This window comes from Betta splendens, chromosome 5, assembly GCF_900634795.4.
Source record: "Betta splendens chromosome 5, fBetSpl5.4, whole genome shotgun sequence".
In the NCBI taxonomy this organism is placed as follows: Eukaryota; Metazoa; Chordata; class Actinopteri; order Anabantiformes; family Osphronemidae; genus Betta; species Betta splendens.
The window spans coordinates 13113552-13133482 of NC_040885.2; the positions used below are offsets into that span (position 1 = coordinate 13113552).

Consider the following 19931-nt stretch of genomic DNA (forward strand, 5'->3'; position numbering starts at 1 on the left):
ATGAGATTTCACAAACTCTCAATTTTAATGTCTGAGACTCCTAATGGAATGCCTCGTAGGCAGACAGTGTCTAGAGGGGGGAGGGTGAGCGCGGTGCATGTGTCCTACCCAAAGCACACCCTTCACTTGGTGTGTTCTTTTGTGTCATGCTCAAACGAACCCAACTGCACGAGGAGAGCTTTAGTTGGCAGAGCTGCATATTAAAAACAGTGCACTTTTCTTGTACCTCTTCATCTGGTGTATATAAAAATTACACACAGCCAAGAGAAGCAGGTTGGTGTATGAGTGTGATAGTATTTCACTGCTTTAGGGCGGCTGCATGAACAGCATGTTAAGTTAGATGCCGTCTCTACTTGTGTTTGTATGTGAATTAGACACAATGCTGTGTTAGTGTTAGTGTGTGTGTGTGTGTGTGTGTGTGTGTGTGTGTCTCCCTCGCCAGCATTACAGAACCCACCCTCCGCTACAGCCTCTGGTGAGCCACATTGTAGGGAAGGAGGAGACAAGGGCCCAGTGAGTCTGGATGCCCCAGGGCCAGGTCAATCTGAGCAGCTCACTAAAACCTGTACGGCTGAACGTAAGGCTGGATGAAGCTCATCCATAATTAAAGACAAAAGCTCCTGCTCAGAATAACTGCCGTGCATAGCTCTGCATTAATTGATGTTTGTAAAAAAAATAAATAAATAAAAAAGGGGGCGCAGAATGTAATGTATGTAACGGCTGCCTGGGGCATAGTTTATTAATAAGAAGTCCACTTCATGACAGTCTAGTGAAGCAGCGTGGAGAGGCAGTTACATAAAGTCTGGAAATGAACTCCTACTGAGTCTGTGTGCGCTTGCATGGGGCACAGAAACAGTGGGAGAAAGTGGAAAAGACAGGAGGGCAAAAGAAACTGAGGCAACAGCACAGAGTCACAGAAACAGGCTGAAACCAAGGAGACGTGAAGAAAGGAGCCTAAGCAGAGGAGCAGCATGTGCCTTTTGGAAGTCTGCAGAGCTTCTATCATCACACTCACCCGCTCTCCAGACCGCGGCCTCTTCTTTGGCCGTGTAGGCAAGGCATCCTCTTTTGGGTTGGTATCGATGGCCCAGTAAGAGCCCTGCAGACAGAAAAACGACCTGTAATTCACGCACATGATGATGTTCAAGCTGCATTCAAACATGTGGAAGGTCATGGTCTTCTTACATAGGAAAAACTATGACCGTATCATTAGCTCTCTATCACAGACGATGGCTTTGAGTTCAGTTTTATTACATTGCTAAGCGGAGCTTTTTTTTTTTGGAGTTTTTCTGAATGGGAAAAGTCACTGTGTGGTTCCTGTGGGTGAGGAGCCTGACCATGTGGCTTTATTATTGTGATGGTAAGGGAAACATAATGTTGGCCATCTATCAACAGGCGCTCACAGCTTGCTGGCTATGAGGCTACATAGCTACCGATTTGGCAGAGCAACAACTGTGACCCCCATCCACCACAGCCACCAGGTTTTAAACGATGGATAATCAGGATGCATAAAGCAAGGCTACGGGTTCTAGTTTAAAGGTCTTATATTAATGGGTTGAATTGGATGTGGATTTCATTTAGACAAAAGTGGGACTAACGGGTGGTGCCCATCCTGTGCTTAGCAAGTGTATTTTCTAGGCCTGCTTTTCATGTTGGTTTCTCTCAAGTGTCACCGTCACAGCTTCATCTGATCCAAAACAGCTGTTCATACTCTGATAATGGGAGCATTTAACCCCAGTTCTTGCCTCACTCCTCTGGCTCCACGTGAATTACAGGATTATTTAAAATAAATTTCAGCGCTCTGACACACAGGATGATTACTGAGAGTTTGAGGTGAGGACTTTGCTACATACAATCTTATTTTTCATTATGTAGATATAATGGTTTCATATGATCATTTGTTGTTTTAATGTGGTTTTTCACTTGCTCTGTTGCTTTCGCTCTTACTTTATATTGAAGGTTGTCTCGGAAAGGTGCAATACAAATAAACTTTGCTGTATTTTATTTTGCTTTGCTCAAATTTGTTTGGATATCTGCACTGCACTGGCACATTTCCTCTGGCACAATGACACAAGCAGCAGGTTGCTTTTTCAACTACTATTAACCTGGTTTGATGCAGCATTTACATCCATCTAGTCTGCAAAAGTCTCCCCTATCAGCCAAGTATTTATTGGAGTTGATAACCGAGTTTGTGCGGTGTGTGGGTGGGCTTTGTTAGGAAGAAAGACTGAGCTTTTCCTCCTCTGTGGCTGCTCCTCAATGAGAGGCTGGTGAGGGCAGCTGGTGGTGGTGAAATGCTAAAGCCTCTCCTGAAGCTGTACTTCCTCAGCCTCAGGTACTGAGTCAGAGCGCTGTTGCCAAGGATGAGGGCTCCACCGTCTCAGCTCAAGGAGCGAGGCAGCACTAGACCTGCCGCGTTGCTGTCTTCTAGGTGTGAGCAAGGCTAATCATAAGGAGAACGGTTGGGGCCAGCTCTGGGGCTGCAGCTAGCAATACCACAACCAAGCTGCATTATTTATCTTTGCATTCTGCCCCATTTAATTTATTTTTCAATGGTGTTCCTCCTCAAAGCCAACAGGAATTGAGCTTACAGCTGTTAAAAATGAGATATTTTACCCCAAAGCCCCACAAGTTCTGAATTTATTTTTAATATTTCATATGACCCCCGATAAAATCTCAATTGTCAAGAGAAAGTGAGATCAGGACCTTTAAAATTACTTCCTTAGCACAGAGAATAATTGAGATTTCCAAACCATATTCTCTGAACAACAGGAGAGGCCATAGAAAAAAAAACAGTTTCTCAGGAATCTATACAACAACACTGCATTCACAATGGCCTTGTTAAACCCAGCAAATATGTTATTTTAACAGCTTGCATACGTTACTGCAACGATTTTTCAATGAAATGCCAGAGATGCCCTATATCTGTCAGAGGGGAAAAATTATTAAGTTATATATTGTTATTAAGTTTTAATGTGTACAAGGTTTGGGGGGAAGAATAATTCACAACACAATCACAGATTAAAGAAATGCCTCATATTGATGTAAAATGCAGCAGAAATGGCAAAACGCAGCAGAAACCTCATTAAACTTCCCATGTCGTGGACATGAATAACAATATGTAAAGGTTAAGACAAACCAATTGTACATGCGAGCCATCCCTTTGTTGCAATGCAGGTTTGAAATGCAGTGCAGATATTTCAAAATAAAGAGTTTCAGATACAAAGCTAGTGTTTCCTTAAATTGGTGGGGGGATGCAGTATAAGATAGCTCTCATGGGAGGGGAGTTGCTGAATTTCCCTACACCCACCCCCAGAGAGTTGGCAGGAAAAAAAAGAAACACATATAACGAGTCATTAAATTATTCACAAATATACTGCAAAACACCAGCCCAGGAGTATATGTGGAGTCAGGTCAACAATGCACTGTTGCAAAGCCAGTTTTCTCAGCACTCATAAAGCACAGGCTACTGAAAAGATCTTTTTTAAACAGATGCTGATAACAGATACACTCTACCTGTTCTCTTCCGTTCAATGACGCAGCTCATTTTCATAAATCAACATAAATTATGTTACTAGTTCCCCTTTTGTGTGTAAATATAAGAAGGACAAACAAAAAGTACTGCTGGGTATCGTGGCAACTTCTGGACGACGCATAAGAGCAATTAGAATAAATAAATAATTGTCATTAACAACGGCCGTCCTTCCTCAGACTATATTCTACATTGCTATGTTCTATATCTTCATCTGTATACATTCTGGGGGTGTGTATGTACGATTCCGACTGTCATCTCATACACCATCTCGGAGAGAGACAGAGAGCGACATGACTCTCCTATCTCATCCAACCAGCAGTTCTCATATTCCTGCCACATTACAATATTGATGCAACATATCAAGAGCGGCTAGCGCCTCTTTGAAGTTGTCTTCGGGGGGGAAGGGAGTGAGGAAAATTCCAAATTAAACATTAAGGATGCGAGCATGTTGGCCATGCATTTGGAATGGGATCCATACAGCAATAGATTATTTTGTATTTAGTGGAGCAGCTCCCAGGAGTGTCAATATCAGAGGATTACAGCAAAACATAAAATTAGCATTCAGTCCCCATCCTCTACACAGCTAGGCGTAGCACGTCATGCCTGTGTGTATGTGCGTAATTATTAGTATACGTACAGTGCACCCAGTGCTTTGACAGCACTCTGATGAAATCTGGGTTATACATCTCCATATAGTTAGATGCACACCATCATATTAGGTATAGACCCCCCTGCTTCTTCTACCAGATCGAAGCTTCAACTAGTCAGGTTGATGTCGCATGAGATTGTGAAGAAATCAGACAGAAAAAGCAACGGTAGGTGGTCCTACAGAGATTCAAATGTCAAATTAACATGGCGGATTGTAATTTTTTTTTCCCCTTGTGACAAACGAAAAATGGAAGACGCGGAGCTGAGCAGAAAGCAAATGAGGTCTGATTTTATTCTTAAGGAGGTTCATCTCCTTGACAAAATACTTCAGGAAAGGCAGATTCTTGAACGATGACCTGACTTTTAGCTTCTTACAGCTCCATATCCTCCCATGATTTTCTGCCCCCCCTCAAACAGTTGTCTATATTGGTCCCAAAAAAAATAAAATAGTCTCGCCTTATATCTAAAATGCAATTCTGTGGGGGTGGGAGGTTCATAATAGATTACGAGCATGCCATGCATTTCCAGACTGTCAGAGCCCTGGCATTTATTCAAAGGTAGCATTTTTTTCCCCAGAGATAGAAAGATACATAACAAAAAAAAATAGGGTAACTGAATTCTGCCAGGAGCAGGTGCTTACTCAAAACTTTCTCTTGTCTCTCATTCTTATTATATGCATTATTCTGTATTTTTAACATGAATTTGATTATAAAGTCTCACCTTTCCTGGGTCATCTTTGGAGCGAGGCACTTTGAGAAAACACTTGTTCAATGACAGATTGTGCCGTATCGAGTTCTGTGGGGGGAAACAGAGAGAGAGGAAGGTGGTGAAGCGAGTGTACATGTATTAAAAACTATAAACAAGTCAGAACTGTAATACGCCACTGCCAGGAGCAACAAGGGCACACAGCATATATCATTCAGGTTTAGTCACAGCTCCTGTCATCAAGACAGGCTCGTTTCAATGACACGAGCTCTGGCCTATAAAATGTGTCTCTTCACTCGTACACATATACAGTACAGCAGCCCAATCTGTGCACAAACCACCATGAAGCAGTATCTTTTATCAATGTCCAACAAACTGAATTCTGGTTGCACAACATATCAAATTCCATGGGTGCCAAAAATAGGAGCCAGAAGGAATCCCACACTGGGGTGGCTGCTGATACAAGGGCCTGATAGTAATTAATGCTTCAGCAGGCTCCTGTGGGGGCAGGAAATAAATTATGTAGATCATTCTGAAAGTTAACTCATTACAGTGTTACAAGCTACTCCGCAGCTGTGAAGAGGGGGGTTCATCCAGCTGCCTGATTGGGGAGACAAGGTGGGCTGAAGTAGCCACGAGGGCTGGAAAGCAAAACTCCAGGCCTGGGTTAACCAGCCACAGCAAGGCCCTTAAAACCAGCTGGAGGCAGGCCAGCTGAGGGCTTAGAGGAGCCAATGGATGCGTGTATTCCTCTACTTTACTCTACGGAGCGGTAATGACAGATGGCCACACTAAAACGATGTAGAATTTTATGATGATTTTGCAGGAGATAAGCAGAGAGAGACCCAGTGTGAGTGAAAAGGGGAGAGAGAGACAGAGAAACCCCCAAGTGCACACAATGTGAGCTACTTGTTCAACACTGTAGGCAATTATACCACAAGGCAGATGATAATGAGAGCCTCGTTGTAATGCTGTCAATCTCGAGCGTTAAATCACGTTAAATGCCAACAACAATGCACAGGAAGTGAGGACGTATAAAGCTGATTTCACAGCCCTGAACTTCTCCAGACATTACCTGAGTGAACGGCAAAGAAAATATGAGTCAGTCCAACTCGATATATAACAGACTTAATTCTGCATTGTATTTTGTGAGCAAAATAAAAAACGAAATCCTGTTCGATCACTTGAGCACTTGTCTCCCATCCTAAATATACTGTACACAGTAAACGGCCTTGAACAGCAGCAGAGGAATGAAAATGAGCCCTGGAATAAGGAACAGCCTCTGTGATAACTTCCTAAAACTTCCTACAGACTTATATGGACAAAAACAAGCCACCTCACCTAAACCAAAAATTCTACCACAAGAAGCATGTAGAGGCTTATTTTACCATATATTCAGCATTAGAATGGCGGGCAAAGAACCGGATAATGCTGCAGGATATTTTTACACTTTCTGTCTTGCGAACAGTGTAATCCAATATAAGTGACCCGAATTCAAGTTGATGTTCTTTGTAAAGGAGCAAAAATATACAATTTTAAAAGTAACTCTTGAGGCCCCAAGGCCTCAGTGTTCAATATTCAAAAGACTTAGGGTGGAGTACCACCCAATACGTGGGCAGGGAACCTGAAACCGAGCAAAGACAATGGGGCATAATACAATAGACACTGTAATAAGAGGCAGACTATTACCAATTATACAAGATACTGTACAAGCAGGTTGTCTTAAAATTATTGATATTTAGCAACAAAAATGTAATATCTCTGCTTTTTTAAGTATACAAAATGTTAAAAACTAGCAACAGTGTTTAATGTCTACATCTCAAAAAACACAATCAAAGCTAGTCAATAATACATAATCAGCGATTTTATTTGATTTTATTATTAATTTTCTGAAATAATTTGTTAGAATGAAAAAAAAGATACTTTAGATATGTATGCACAGGCTGAAATAGGTCTGTATTTCTCAAACACAACCTATTAAATCAAAAACACTCTAAATGGGGGTTGGGGAATCAACTTTAACACAACATTACAGGAGTTATATATATTGAGAGTTGATGCAAAGTTCGCTCAAACATAAAATAGTGACAGTCCTAAACGTTTCTGTTTATTTCCTGTCAACGTTTTAATTGTTTAATCGGCTGCCTTTGCTTTGGTCCATTTTATTTCAAGTGTTATCACAATATGAAACTTTACAGACCCAACTTTTTAGAGACGTCTCCAGCTACAACATAATTTAGTCACTCTGTTATTGGCTCTTCACAGCTATAGACGGGAGCACTCAGGAACGTACTGCAATCAGAACTGTCTGCGCGTCTAATATAGTGTTATGACGGCTCCTTGCCTTCTATGGGAGATGTGTAGCCTCAGATTTGAAGTCACATAGTCTTGACATATGTGAGACAGGCACAAAAAGTGTGATCTGGCAGTCCTAGGAGAACAGTCTTCGTGACAGACTGCAAGAGTGACTACACGTGAACATGACAGGTGATCCTGCTAACTCTCAGGGAAATAGGTGCCCATCCAACGGCTGCAGTGACAGCACCACTTTACAGGCCTTGTCCTTCCAGTCGCCCTCTGTCCCTTACCTTGTCACAGTCCAACATTAGTTCAAATGAATAAAACAATGTGAACGCAGAGTGTAATTATGCATAGTGGATAGGGACAAAAGAGATACGAGGCTCCCAATTTAGCCAGCCGAAGCCACTTTAAAAGATGTCCAACAGGGGAGTGTCTGAGTAGGAGGGTGTGTGATGCAATCTGTACAATGCCATGCACACTTAAGTACTTAAAACCATTTTCCCTTGACAGGCTCTGTGTGTGTCTGAGTGTGTGTACCACTTGATGCCAGGCAGAGACAAGCAGCTGAACTTGCACAGAGAGGTGGCTCTATCCATTAAGGACCTTCTGCTGAGCCTAAATCATTGATACAGTCAAGCAGGCGAGGGCTGCCGCTACATTAGAAGTTTACTTTTTAATGAACCCTGCCTGCCTGCTTCCTCCTCGTCCTGACAGGCCCACGGTGACCGTACTGTGCCGGACAAAATCTTTCCACATTTACAGTATGAAGCAAACGGGCTATGGGTCATTTGTAGGCAAAGAGAACAAGACATGACATTAAAAAAAATTACAACAGCAGTAGAACAATGTAAAAATACCAAACAGACACACCATCAGGCTCTGAGAGGAAGTAGCAAGACAACAATAGTGACAATACATTATGGCCAATCACTGCTGCCTACTGTAGACTGTAAAAACAATACTTTAACATTTGAACAGCATCTACTCAGACTTGCCATTTAGGTTTTTGCTTGCAAATTCTTGCTATAAGTTGGCATAAGAGTGAACGTAAGTGGATCTAGAGTGCACTGGAACTAAAGTAAGTGGAGGTCAGAGGGTGTGAACAGTAGTACATAAAGTGAGTCAGACAGAGCTCACTGCAGGGGTCCTGCCCAAGTGCTGCCCAGCATCTACCTGCAACCCCCACAGAGCACTTCATATCCAACCTCAGCACAAGCCTGTGTGTGTGGGATGCCTCCTACACACCTCAAAAAAAAATACGCACACACATTGGAACGTGTCTCCTAACAAATGGCGGTGATTTAACACACCCGGACAGGAGTGGAGGCGTAAGCAGCTCCGCCCTCGCCGGCCCCCCCGCTGAGGAGCGATGCGGCTCAGCAGAAGGGCCGCCAGGGGAAAGTAGGTCAGGCTGACCTCTGCGCTCGGCGTGTCAAACGTTCAGAGTGAGCCAAAGGGACAGGCCGTGTCAGAGCCCGGCTCCTCACAGCTGGGGAGGAGGAGGCACCCCGTGCGGACGGTCAAGGACCCAAGGGAGCAAACCCGGCATGCTGGGAGAACCGCACGTTTACCAGTTATGACACAGGCCTGAACACCAGTAACTGAGGTAGAGAGAGAGTCACTCTGTGGTCCAGTGTGAATAAATCACTGTCCCAATTGGTTTCTCGCTTTTCCACATTAACCCCTATCCTCCTGCGTCTTTATATCTTAAAGCAAAAGCTAGAACAAAAGTGTGAAGGGGCTCTAACTATTCAACCTTTACCCAAGTCTTATTTCCCACAAGCTGCTCAAAGACGCGAGAGATACAGTATTAGTCAAGTTGTGAGTTTGCTTGCGTATTCCTGAAAAACCGAGTGAGAGTCTGAGATGACCTAGAGGTGTTCTTAAAGTGTTTCCATTAAACTCCACACCGAGGGGAACTTAAATGCTCTCGGATTTGCCGCCTTTGTGATCAAAGTGTTCTTTCTAGCATTGCTCTGTGTGGGAAAACAGGTGGTGTTGGTGGTGAACATAGTCAGGAAGCAATAGTTAACATTCTCACCAAAAGAGAGCAAGAGGTTTCAGGTTTAGAGTCTGACAAGGTTCGGTTAGGTGACATTGTGTACTCCTACGCATTACCCCACCCTTTCAGGTTTATCCCATTTTGCATGAAATCAACATGTCTTTTCAAATTAACAATGAAACAGAAGACATAATGCACCACAGGGCGTTTAAAGAAAAAAAGTGAAAATATTATACAGGCTTGTGTTGGCACAACTAATGTGGAGCCTGTGTTAGGAAATCAAGAGAATGATGAATCAAACTAACCAAAGCAAACATTCCTACATCTTCCTTCACTTGAAGGATGGGAGCTCAACCTTTAATTGTTAACAGGCTGAAATTATGGAGGGACAAAACAATCAGTTCAAAAAGTACCTCATGTCACAGCAGATAGGATGATTTTTTTTTCTTTCAAGGGAGGAAGTCAGTCTAACATGATGACGTGAACTAAATAGCCATTAAAATAGTTCTTTAGGTTAAGAATGTGTCCTTGATTAATACAAAAAAATATTATACTTAAATACTCTAAAGAATTACAGTAGTTGCAGTCCTATAAAAGTTCATCCCATAACTCATGATCAATTTTGTCATGAATATTTAAACGTCTGTAACAAAAATTGGCTCAAAAGTAAGCATGTGATAAATTTTGACTTGAAAACTGTGAAACCAAATCTCTCCAACTCCTAATTTTACTGACAAAATCCTTGCCAAACGCAACAAAAGACCAACCGACAGACGAAAGGGAAGAAAAGAACCGCATCAGCGACAGCAAAGAGCAGCAAGAACCCAGTGCGGCAACAAAGTCTGCAATAAACCAAAGAGGAAGGGATTCAGAAGATCCAGTAATGTGCACACACGGGCAGATTACTATATTTTTAGGCCTTTGTTGTTTCATGTGGACCCGGTGACATGCCCACCAACACACAACATACTCCTCAGCCTCAGGGATCCGCACCAAGGCCACGGAATGTAGCACCTTCGCTGTCTATTTGTAGTGGGTGTGGGAAGACATGTGGGATGCCACAGCATTCACTCAGTGCTGCTTAAAAAAAAACACGTTTGGACACACATACACAGGTAGAGGAAGTTAAGTTTGTCCAGGGGCAATAATACAGTAATTTATCATGCTACCGGCTGTAAACTATTAGAATGAGGCTATTGTGAGTGACCGGGTGACAATGCGATGTGCGAGGACAAACGATGACAGCCAGGATGGTCCATGCTTCGCGTTCATTTCTAGCAATTAGAACCACCATGAGCTTCCTTTTTACCACGCACCCTCAAAACAAGCACATAAAAACAAGATAAACTTGCTTAAGACGAGCAACAGTTTGTTCTGGACGTTAAAGACAATAAAAAAATTACATTAAGCATCAATAAGTGTAATAATTAAGTCTCCCATTCTTCTTGGTCTTACTAAATACACTGACCCCTCCCCCACGAAACAATACTGTCTGACTTAAGAAGTCTGCCAACACACGCCGCCCAACACACTGCAAACCTCTCCAACATCTAGCAACGCTACTGAGACCTGAAGCCCACACTCAAATACCAATGAAGTCAACTATAACGATTTTCAACTTCATTTTCTTTCCCAGCCATCTTCAAAGGCATTTGATCTGCCTCCCTTGGCATCTAGTAGTAATGTGTTGGCATACTAGATTTTAAACCCCTTAGTCTCTGATCTTTACTCTCTTGTATGTAGTTTTAATAAAACATGCAGTTCTCTTGCCTGCCGCAGAAAAACACATGCCAAGGTGAAGTCTGTCGTAAATATAATAACCTGTTACTGCATGCTCAGAGTTTTATATCGATGACCACAATGCAAAGGCAAACTCACGGGCAAACCAGAAAAACCAAAACGATGGCCAACTTTTTTTATCTAGACGCAGGTGATCTGGTGAAGCACACTGAGGTATTATAGTAATTAAAACTCAACAACTACTTCTGCAGAAGAGGATGACACTATAGGGAAATTGTATTTTTCTACACCCCCTTCCCTTCAACATTGAACATTGGCTAAATTAAACCCATTTTTCACTGGCTGGCTCATATAATGAGGGCAATACATGCAAGGCAGAAATTAGCTTGATAAGCGATTACATGTGTGGACTCAAAAGGAACATGTTATCCGGAGAAGTGAGAACAGTGACTGCAACAAAAACCACTTTTAGAACATTTCAGCGAAATGCTCGGACTTAATTATGGAGTTTTTTTAAGTGCTACAGAGGGCAATTAGTGAAAATAAAAACAAAGAAAAGGAGAGGGGGAAAAGCATAACCCCTTTCAAAGCCAGACTGCAACTGGAGGGGAGCCGGTTGAGATGACAGCTGAGGTTAGTAGTTGTATTAGCTTCCACAGGTGTGCCATTTTCAGAAGTTAGCGCTATTCAAACTGCAGGAAAGGTGAAAGCGATCTACCCGTGAGGCAGCAAGTACAAAAACGTGCCCATCGGCAGAAGCAAATACGAATACCAAAATACCATAAAATGAACATATGCAATCTAACAGATGTTTACAGCACCAGCAGATTATCCGTTAAGATCATGTCAAATCAAGATATAAACATATCAATCACTGCTAGATACACTTCATAAGTATAGCAGAATTACATTGGGCTCACCTGCCTATCTTGGTGATGTGGAAGCAAAGCAAGCCTGCTTTATCTGCCAAGTAATTTTGCTGAGGGTAATCCAAGGATACCGCGTCCTATAGAGCTCAGACAATAGGCTGAGCCATCACAAAACCCCCATAGTTCTCTAGTGGCATATAAGACGTTTATGAAAGCTGCACCAAGGATGTTCCCTTTTCAACAGAAGCAGTAGGGTTAGAGACCAAAAGCTCTAAAATAAATGTTCTGAACTCAATCTCTCTCAGGCGCATGCATCCACATTCCTTCCTGTACCTGCTTTGTTGCTGTAAGGCCAACCTTGGAATGGACCTGCAGAAATTCATGGAAAATAAAAACTTCTGCATTATTTTCTGGGTGCACTCAAGGTTAAGGCCCTGGTTTGAATGCCATGTTTGAAATTTGAGCATTCCCCACGTAAATTGCGAGTTTCTGCCGCAGATTTGAAAAGATGCAGGGGGAAAATTCACTTAATGCCATAGTAAAAGGCAGGTGACACAACAAAAGCCCAGAACGACTCACATGAGGGCTATTTGATCACAGTCCTTCACGAAGACAGCCCTCTGTCTTTTTCCCCCTCTTTCCTGCCTTGTTCAAAGCCAAACCCTTATACAAGCTCAAGTTTTGCAATAGTACTGCAGAAGTGAAATATTTCAGAACATCTCTGACCTTCATTAGGTTTTTATTGGCAATGAGCCAAGATGGACTGAGGAGGAATAAAGATAGACTTGGACCTCGTCAGGCGTCTACTGCTGAGTAATAGACACTACTTACAGTAGGAGTAAACCACTCAACACAACACAGCACATTAAGCTGAAATAAAAAGGTTGACACGCAGTGAAACAAGTCAAGAAAATTAAATACACAATGTGCTGGAGGAAATCAGGCTTCAGACAAGTAATTGCAACAGAAATGCGTTGGGTTAAACGGGTCCTAAAGTGTTTTTCCGGAAGGCCCAGTACTGAAAATAAACAACACTCTTTCTACCTGGGAAATACAGTAAAATATTAAAGGATTTGAGAATTGATATTACATTATAGCATGGCTCGATTCACAGAATTCAACAATGACAATATTAAGATATTCCTAAATAAATGTTGTAGCCAGTATTTTGTCACGTTTACTCTAAAGCATAGAATTTATATCCATCCTGACTAATTTGACATAACAGACATTAACAGCTGCTTACATTAATACAAATCATAAGATATTTAATAGTAACTGGCTTTGTAGCAGTGTTCTGTTGCTGATTCTTGGTAACTGAAGATAGACATAACCTGAATTAGTCTTGCTGACAGCTCTCCGTGTTCCTTTTAGCTGCTGAGCTAATATTAGCTAATGTCAGCTGGGCGTGCAGAGATTAGGTTGAAATGAACATTTGCAATTTCTTTTGTAGTGTACGACAAACACACAAATGGCACCACAACAGAAAAATTGAAAGGCTGCTAAATAGTGTAGTATTGATAGCACAGTACTGATATGACAAGTAGCCGCAGGAAAATTGTAGTGATGGGACAGTTTATGTCATTGACACAGCAGAGCACTCTCGCTCCCATGCACTCGCCTAAGTCACCACAAGTTATGTCTGCCTTGGGCAAACAAGGATAATTGACAGATTCTCAAATAGGAAAAAAGACGTAGCACACAGTGAATGCTTGGTCACTCAAGACAAACGGGTACAGTACCGACTGACGATATCAGCACAGAGAGCGGGCTTGCACAGTGCTGTAAATTGAGTCTGGTTCTCTGAGCATCACAGGCTCAAACCCTGTCCTGTGTCACATGGGGCATTTTTTTTCCCCCCTCTCCTTTCCTCCGTCGGTGTAGAAGCAGCGCACGTCCGTGAGAGACGGGAGGCAAAGTGACGTCCTCCAGTTTATCCTCTGTGAAAGCCTTCGCATGCTCTCAGTTCCACATGAGGGATCTGTTGAAAGCCGTTTGTCAGTACGCCACTTAATTATCAGCCAAAAGAAGAGCCTCTGATGCTATCCTCAGACAATGGCTCACAGCAGCCTGCTGACTATAGTGCCCACTAACAATGAAATACTGACTGCAGCCACTAATGGTGACGGCACAGTGCCAGCTATCCATTTAAGGGTTCGACAAATTAAGTAACAGCACAGAGAGTCTTCTGTGAGCCACCTCAATGTATATACTTCTGTTTGCTAAAACAGCAGGGAGCAAATGTTACACATAAATGCCAAGACTGTAAAACGCAACGGCTGGCAAGTAAAAAGCCAAACAGAAAATGTGAAGTACTACAGAACACACATTATACTGTATCGCGTGGAGGAAGATTTTGACCTTTTCTTTTTCCTGCATTCGACACAAACATTATAGATCTTATGTTACAGTACACGTGCACTGCTTAACCTTCGGTTTTGTACAATCATATGCTTTTGACCGCTGAGAAACAAAAAGTCACTATTATTAAACACCACTATTACTTCTGTGAAGATGACAAAAAGTTGTTCAATTAATTTTAAACTACATACAGTGAGGAGGCAAACTGGAAACTCTTGGTGCTGCATAATTAATCACAGCAAAAGTGTGTGCAATTATTTTACACTGCAAAATGTTCTAACTTAATAAAATAAATAAATATCCACCATTATATTACAACCACTAGGTCACAGATTGTTTCTCCTCACACCCACATTGCTGAAAGAATCATAATTTATCCACCAATGAAATGTAACTTTATTATTTGGGTTTAATTTATTTCCACATTGCAATAGTGTGAAGATAATTGATCATTTTGGATTCACTTTTCAGTCTGCCTGTACAACAGACAACAAAAAAGCTTAAGAAATTAGGAGATAAATGCTTATTGATGTGATGTTTGTTTATATGCTTGAATGTGAAATACAAAATTATCACTAATGTGAGCATTTTCCCTGATAGCAAAAAGACCCTTAATACCATCTATTATTATATTACAACTGCAAATCTGAATATTGTTGACTATATTGTTGACAATAATCACTATGGTTTTTCCCAAACCATGTTGCCCTATAAGAAACCAGCATTAGAATAAAATAGAACATATGGGCTTTGTTATGAGAAAAATGAGAAAGCACAGAGCCATTAATGATTTACCTGGAATGACTGAGTCTACTAAAAAGGTCAGGTTAAATATAGACGTCTAAGTGAGGGTCTAAAAAAATAAAGGACTTCATTTTTGTATCAGTTTTGTTCTCAACTTACTTTTAAATTGAATACAGTCACCCTGACTCTATTGTCTTGAAGGTTACCACAAAAGCATAGAGAATAAGCAATTCATCATTTGTATTAATCTAATCTGATACTCTGTTTTCATTAGCAAAGTACATTACTCTACATGTCCAGCACTGACACAAGGTGATGACTCAGTGCAACTTTGGACTCCCCACAGACACCTGGCAGCAAGAAGTACATTTAGGAAATGGCAAGAAGCAATGCCTCCATTAAAAATACAAACAAACAGATACAGCTCCTGGTCTGGTCTCACTAACAATCGGAAAAAAGCCAAAGAAAAGCTGTAATATGTATTAGATTTGATTTCCTTGTGAATGAGAATCACAGACCCACCCTACAGTCCATTAGCCAAGTTAATGCAGGGCGGCCAGACTTGCTGACCCATTAATAATACATTGCAGCGGTCAAAAGAGGCTAGACACCTCCGTGCACCCTTTCATCCCTCTACACGGCCACATTAATGGACTAATTCAGATGCAATTAACTGGTGGGGAGAGGCTGTGGCCTTGCGGCTGGTGGAGCACAGGCTGAAGGGCTTAAAGCCAGGGCTTGGATTATTATCACACGCACGCAGGCACACACACACACACACACACACACACACACACACACACTATTTCCATAATAGTAAATTGTAGCATTACTACAACACTTTTGTAGTAACACAGAATCTAGCTTTCAATATCACACACTGAAGACGCAATAAAAAACACTGATTGTGATTTACATTCTGCTAATAACTGCTTCAGCTTACAGCTAAAGCTGTTCTTTGTCACAAACAGATATAAAAAGTGCTTCATCCATTTGTTTTTACCTATTTAATATACCTAAACAAATCTTAAATAACAACACTGATCTGTCAGTTTTAAAGTTGACATATGGAGCTTGATGGCAAAAAGCTGCATATCTGCACATCCAGCAAATAAGAAGCAACACTAACGTTCATTTGAATTTCTTTTCCCTGAAACAATAGCTGTTTAGCTTCTCGAGTTCACAAATGATTAATTCCGTGTTCTTTCTATTCTTTTTATCTACTGCATAGTTTACAGTGCTCCTTTACACCAACAACTGCTGCTTCATTATGTCCATAAATTATACTAACAAACAGAGAGCAATCAGCAACAAAGAGATGATGGATGGATTTCTGTGACACATATCACCACAGTATGAGAAATCACTTCTACAAACAGGACGTCATGACAGCAGATATAAAGAAAGTCATTTTTACTATTTTTAAATGGCAGCAAAGCTTTGATGCAGTGAGAATCCTTCCTATAAGGCCAGAGTGTGAAACGCTTACACTGCCCCTCCACGCAATTTAATTTTGTCAGCTTGTGTTTGTACATTACAGCAGGTTTTATTCAATAGTCGTCTTGAAGAAACCTGCCCAGTGAGAATGTGACGTTGACAAATGAGCAATTATAGAGGCGATATTCATGTGTCACGTCTGTGGCCGGCATGACCTGCGATTAGCCCTGCTGGTGCTGACTGGGAGATGCAGGAGCTGTGCCTGTCAATACAGGCGCCAGAGAAGGAAGCGTGGCCCATTCTGGCACATCATCCATCACCGGTTCCACTCGACTGCCACAGCTGTGTCACTGTCCCCTCTTTTACAGACCAGTGACCCCACTGAGGACGCACCAGGATGATCAAATATCTCTATGGGATAAAAGACAACCACCTTGCTTCACTGACAAAACAAAGAAGAAACCCCCTTCCTCGTATCCTCCACCACAGTGACATTTTTAGCAAAAAGTATCATTTCATGCCAAGCAGCTGCAGCGCAGCATAAAGACATATGGCTGCTTGTCTTTGCTACCAACAGAATGCAGAGATTGTTGTAAAGAGCTGTGAAGAAAGTGGGAGGGTGACAGTGGTTAAATTGCAGTAAGAGTGAAAAAGACAGTAAATTGAAACAAATGCAAAATAGAACTACACCAGCCAGACAGATTAGTATTCAACATGCCTATCCATAGACAGTGAACTGTAAAACTGCCACCGGTTTTGACCCAGAGTGTGGATGTAAAACAGCATGACTGAGCTCCCAGTTGCTCTAAGTGGGTATTCAGTAAAGGGCTTACCTCTGTCTGGCTACAGACCTTTGACCATATCAGCGGTCTCAGGTTACTGTAGACTTTTAAAAGGATCCATCCCCAGCCTTTGCTAATTAGTGCTGCAGCCTCTTTCCCTTTCATTTCCAAAAAGGAAACACTGCATGCGAGCTACAGTGCTGGCAGATAAATTAGCGGCAAGCTTCACAGGAGGCAACCGTTCTTCAGGGAGAGCAGGCTACCTTAATTATGAATATATAATTATTAATTGAATTTTAAAAAGACCAGTAAAAATGCAACTTTTAAAAAATGCCCCATTTCAATCGGAAAGATATTTAAAATTAAAAGTAAAATCACCGTTTTTTTTGCTTGAAAGTGTTATATTTTATATGCATGCATTATTGGTACCAGTAGCAAGTAGCCCTGCTTTCTGTACATGAACTTAACAGGGCATATTCAGTGCTTAATGCAGAGTCCACATGCTCCATTTATAGCACGCAGAATTCATCAGCGTAACCCTCTCCCTTCTTGTCTCGGAAAGGAGCAATGCACATACAACATTCTACACCAATTGATCATTGAAGTAATGCATCCATATTATTAGTGTTGGTCTGTGTTAAGCTGGGCAACATGGTGTATATTATGAAGTAAAATCCAAATATTGTTAATTGCAAAGTTTCACACTAAACCAATATTTGAGCTTTGAAAAAATATTTAATCTGAAAATATTTTCCCATTGTATGAAACAAAGTCAACAAATACTAATACAACTATTTATTTGATTACTGGATTGAAACTAGTGATGGGAATTTATCCTGCTAGAACTGCACTGCAAGAACAGATAGAATTTAAGTACACAGGCTATTGTGCCTTGTTCATGACAGCATTCAGACATTCTTAATTAAGCTCTTACTGTAAAAACAGTTTGCTACATTGCACAAAGCTGACGTTACGCAGACAATTAAAAAAAAAAGAAGCTTCTTAGTAAAAATCGCTCTAGCCACTGAAAGATGACTACAAAGTTTCTGAGCAGCTCCCCATGGCCCCTCGTCTTCCTCTCTAAAGAATTTAAGCGCAAGCTAATGAATTTTCCAGTTTTGAGCGGTTCTGAAATGTGATTCAAATTCTTTGCAGTTTGTTACTTTATAACTGTGACACCGAGGTTGATATTTTTTGCCCATCTGTGCTTCAGGCTACATTTCTTGACAAAGAAGGGCATGGTCAACTGGTGACAAACTTTAAAATAGTCTACCATCAGAGAATACTACTGTATTTAAGTACATGTTGTAGTTGTTAAATCTAAACCCATATCCAAGTAGAAGAACTTGAGAGGCCAAATCCTACCTAACTACGAATCTAAAGAAAAACTAGCTCCCCAACAGGCCTGAGAGGTAATATGCATCATTGCTCTCTCATATTTCTCAGTAATTACCAACGGAGGAGCATGCCTCAACAATACTAACTGATTAAATGTTTTTACAGGAGCCTGAGGCTGAAACTAAGAATGTGTGCAGGGATCGACAGCCCATCCTGGTCCAGTGCATTATAAATGATTCTTAGCAATAAAAAAAGTACAGTGACACAAGTGGTGTGTCCCAGCCTGTGAGTCAGGTATTGACTTGAACGGAGCTCATTATCACAGAGGAGGAAGTTCACCCAATCGATTGATAGCCATAGTGAACAGCTTTTACAACTGCCTGCTGCATCACATCTCAATGAGGAAAAAGAGCAGATGGGAGGGAGTTGTTAGGGTTAATGACTGTGACTAATCACAGAAGCCATATATAGAGGATGAACCAAGGCCATTACTGTCTCAAAAAAAAAAAAAAGTCACAGTTTCAAGTAACATTGTAGTCTACACAGGCCTGCAGGCCGCAAGAGGAAGAACTAGAAGCCTCGGGCCTTTTATGTTCTGCACAGCAGTCAGCACTTCACTCAGCGGAGTGTGGGGACAGCAGCTCCTGCCAAAATGTATCCGTGCCAAGGCCTGCCAGCCTGCTCTCCCCGCCCACTCTAAGGGCCAGAGCGTGAGCGGTAGGGCACCAGTAGGCGGGTGCAAGGTGAGGCTGGTGGGCGGGTGGCCAGGCTGGAGCTTCCTGACACGGGAACCCGCCTCACAGCAGGATCAAACTGGCTGCCGAGTGAATCACTACCCCTCCCACCACCTGACAAAGTCAGCGCCAGGCCAGCAAGCAGCCACAGTCAGTCTCTACAATCAACAAGGAATCCAGGACGAGACAAAAGTCCTAAAATACTGCAGCATTCACTCATCTCTCGTCAGACTTCGTCGCAGTATGTTCATATGACACTAAAGTAGAAAGGGACACCTTTTTGCATATATGATCATAGGTAAATTAAGGTTGGGCACAGGTAAAAAAAAATACACTTCAAAATGTTGCTGCTGATACTGGCGAAGAAACCAGATGAAGGTATCAGAGAGTCTAGCACTGATGCAATTTTACACTTTCAGATTTCAGGCCCTGCAAACCTAAACTTGAGGTGAGAGATATGGGCAGGAAGCACAAATGCTCATACCTGACCAATCTTATTTAAATAAGCAACAGGAGCAGGGATTTTCTGAGCTGTGGCTAGCGACTAGTCAGAACTAGGAACATTATCTCCAGAGTAAATAATGTCCTGGAGGACCAGCAGCTACCCAAATCGTTTCTTAAAAAATAGAAAACTGCTCCAGGCTGCTATTATTAAGCTTCAGATCCAATGGGAAGTTGAACCTTTGATCTGTTTAGGGTAGTGTGTATTTGCATTTTATAATGAGATCAAAGCAA

At 41.7% G+C, this 19931-nt stretch overlaps 1 protein-coding gene across 2 annotated transcripts in view; it reads right to left on the minus strand.

The window, feature by feature from the left end:
* Positions 1–19931, minus strand: part of foxj3 (forkhead box J3) — a 63019-nt gene that overhangs the window by 14633 nt on the left and 28455 nt on the right. For both annotated transcript variants that reach the window (XM_029150908.3, XM_029150907.3), the window contains exons 3-4: positions 4904–4978; positions 1016–1099 (exon numbers count right to left, since the gene is read on the minus strand). In XM_029150908.3, coding sequence (XP_029006741.1) covers positions 1016–1099; positions 4904–4978 — 159 coding nt within the window. The remainder of the gene's footprint in view (positions 1–1015; positions 1100–4903; positions 4979–19931) is intronic.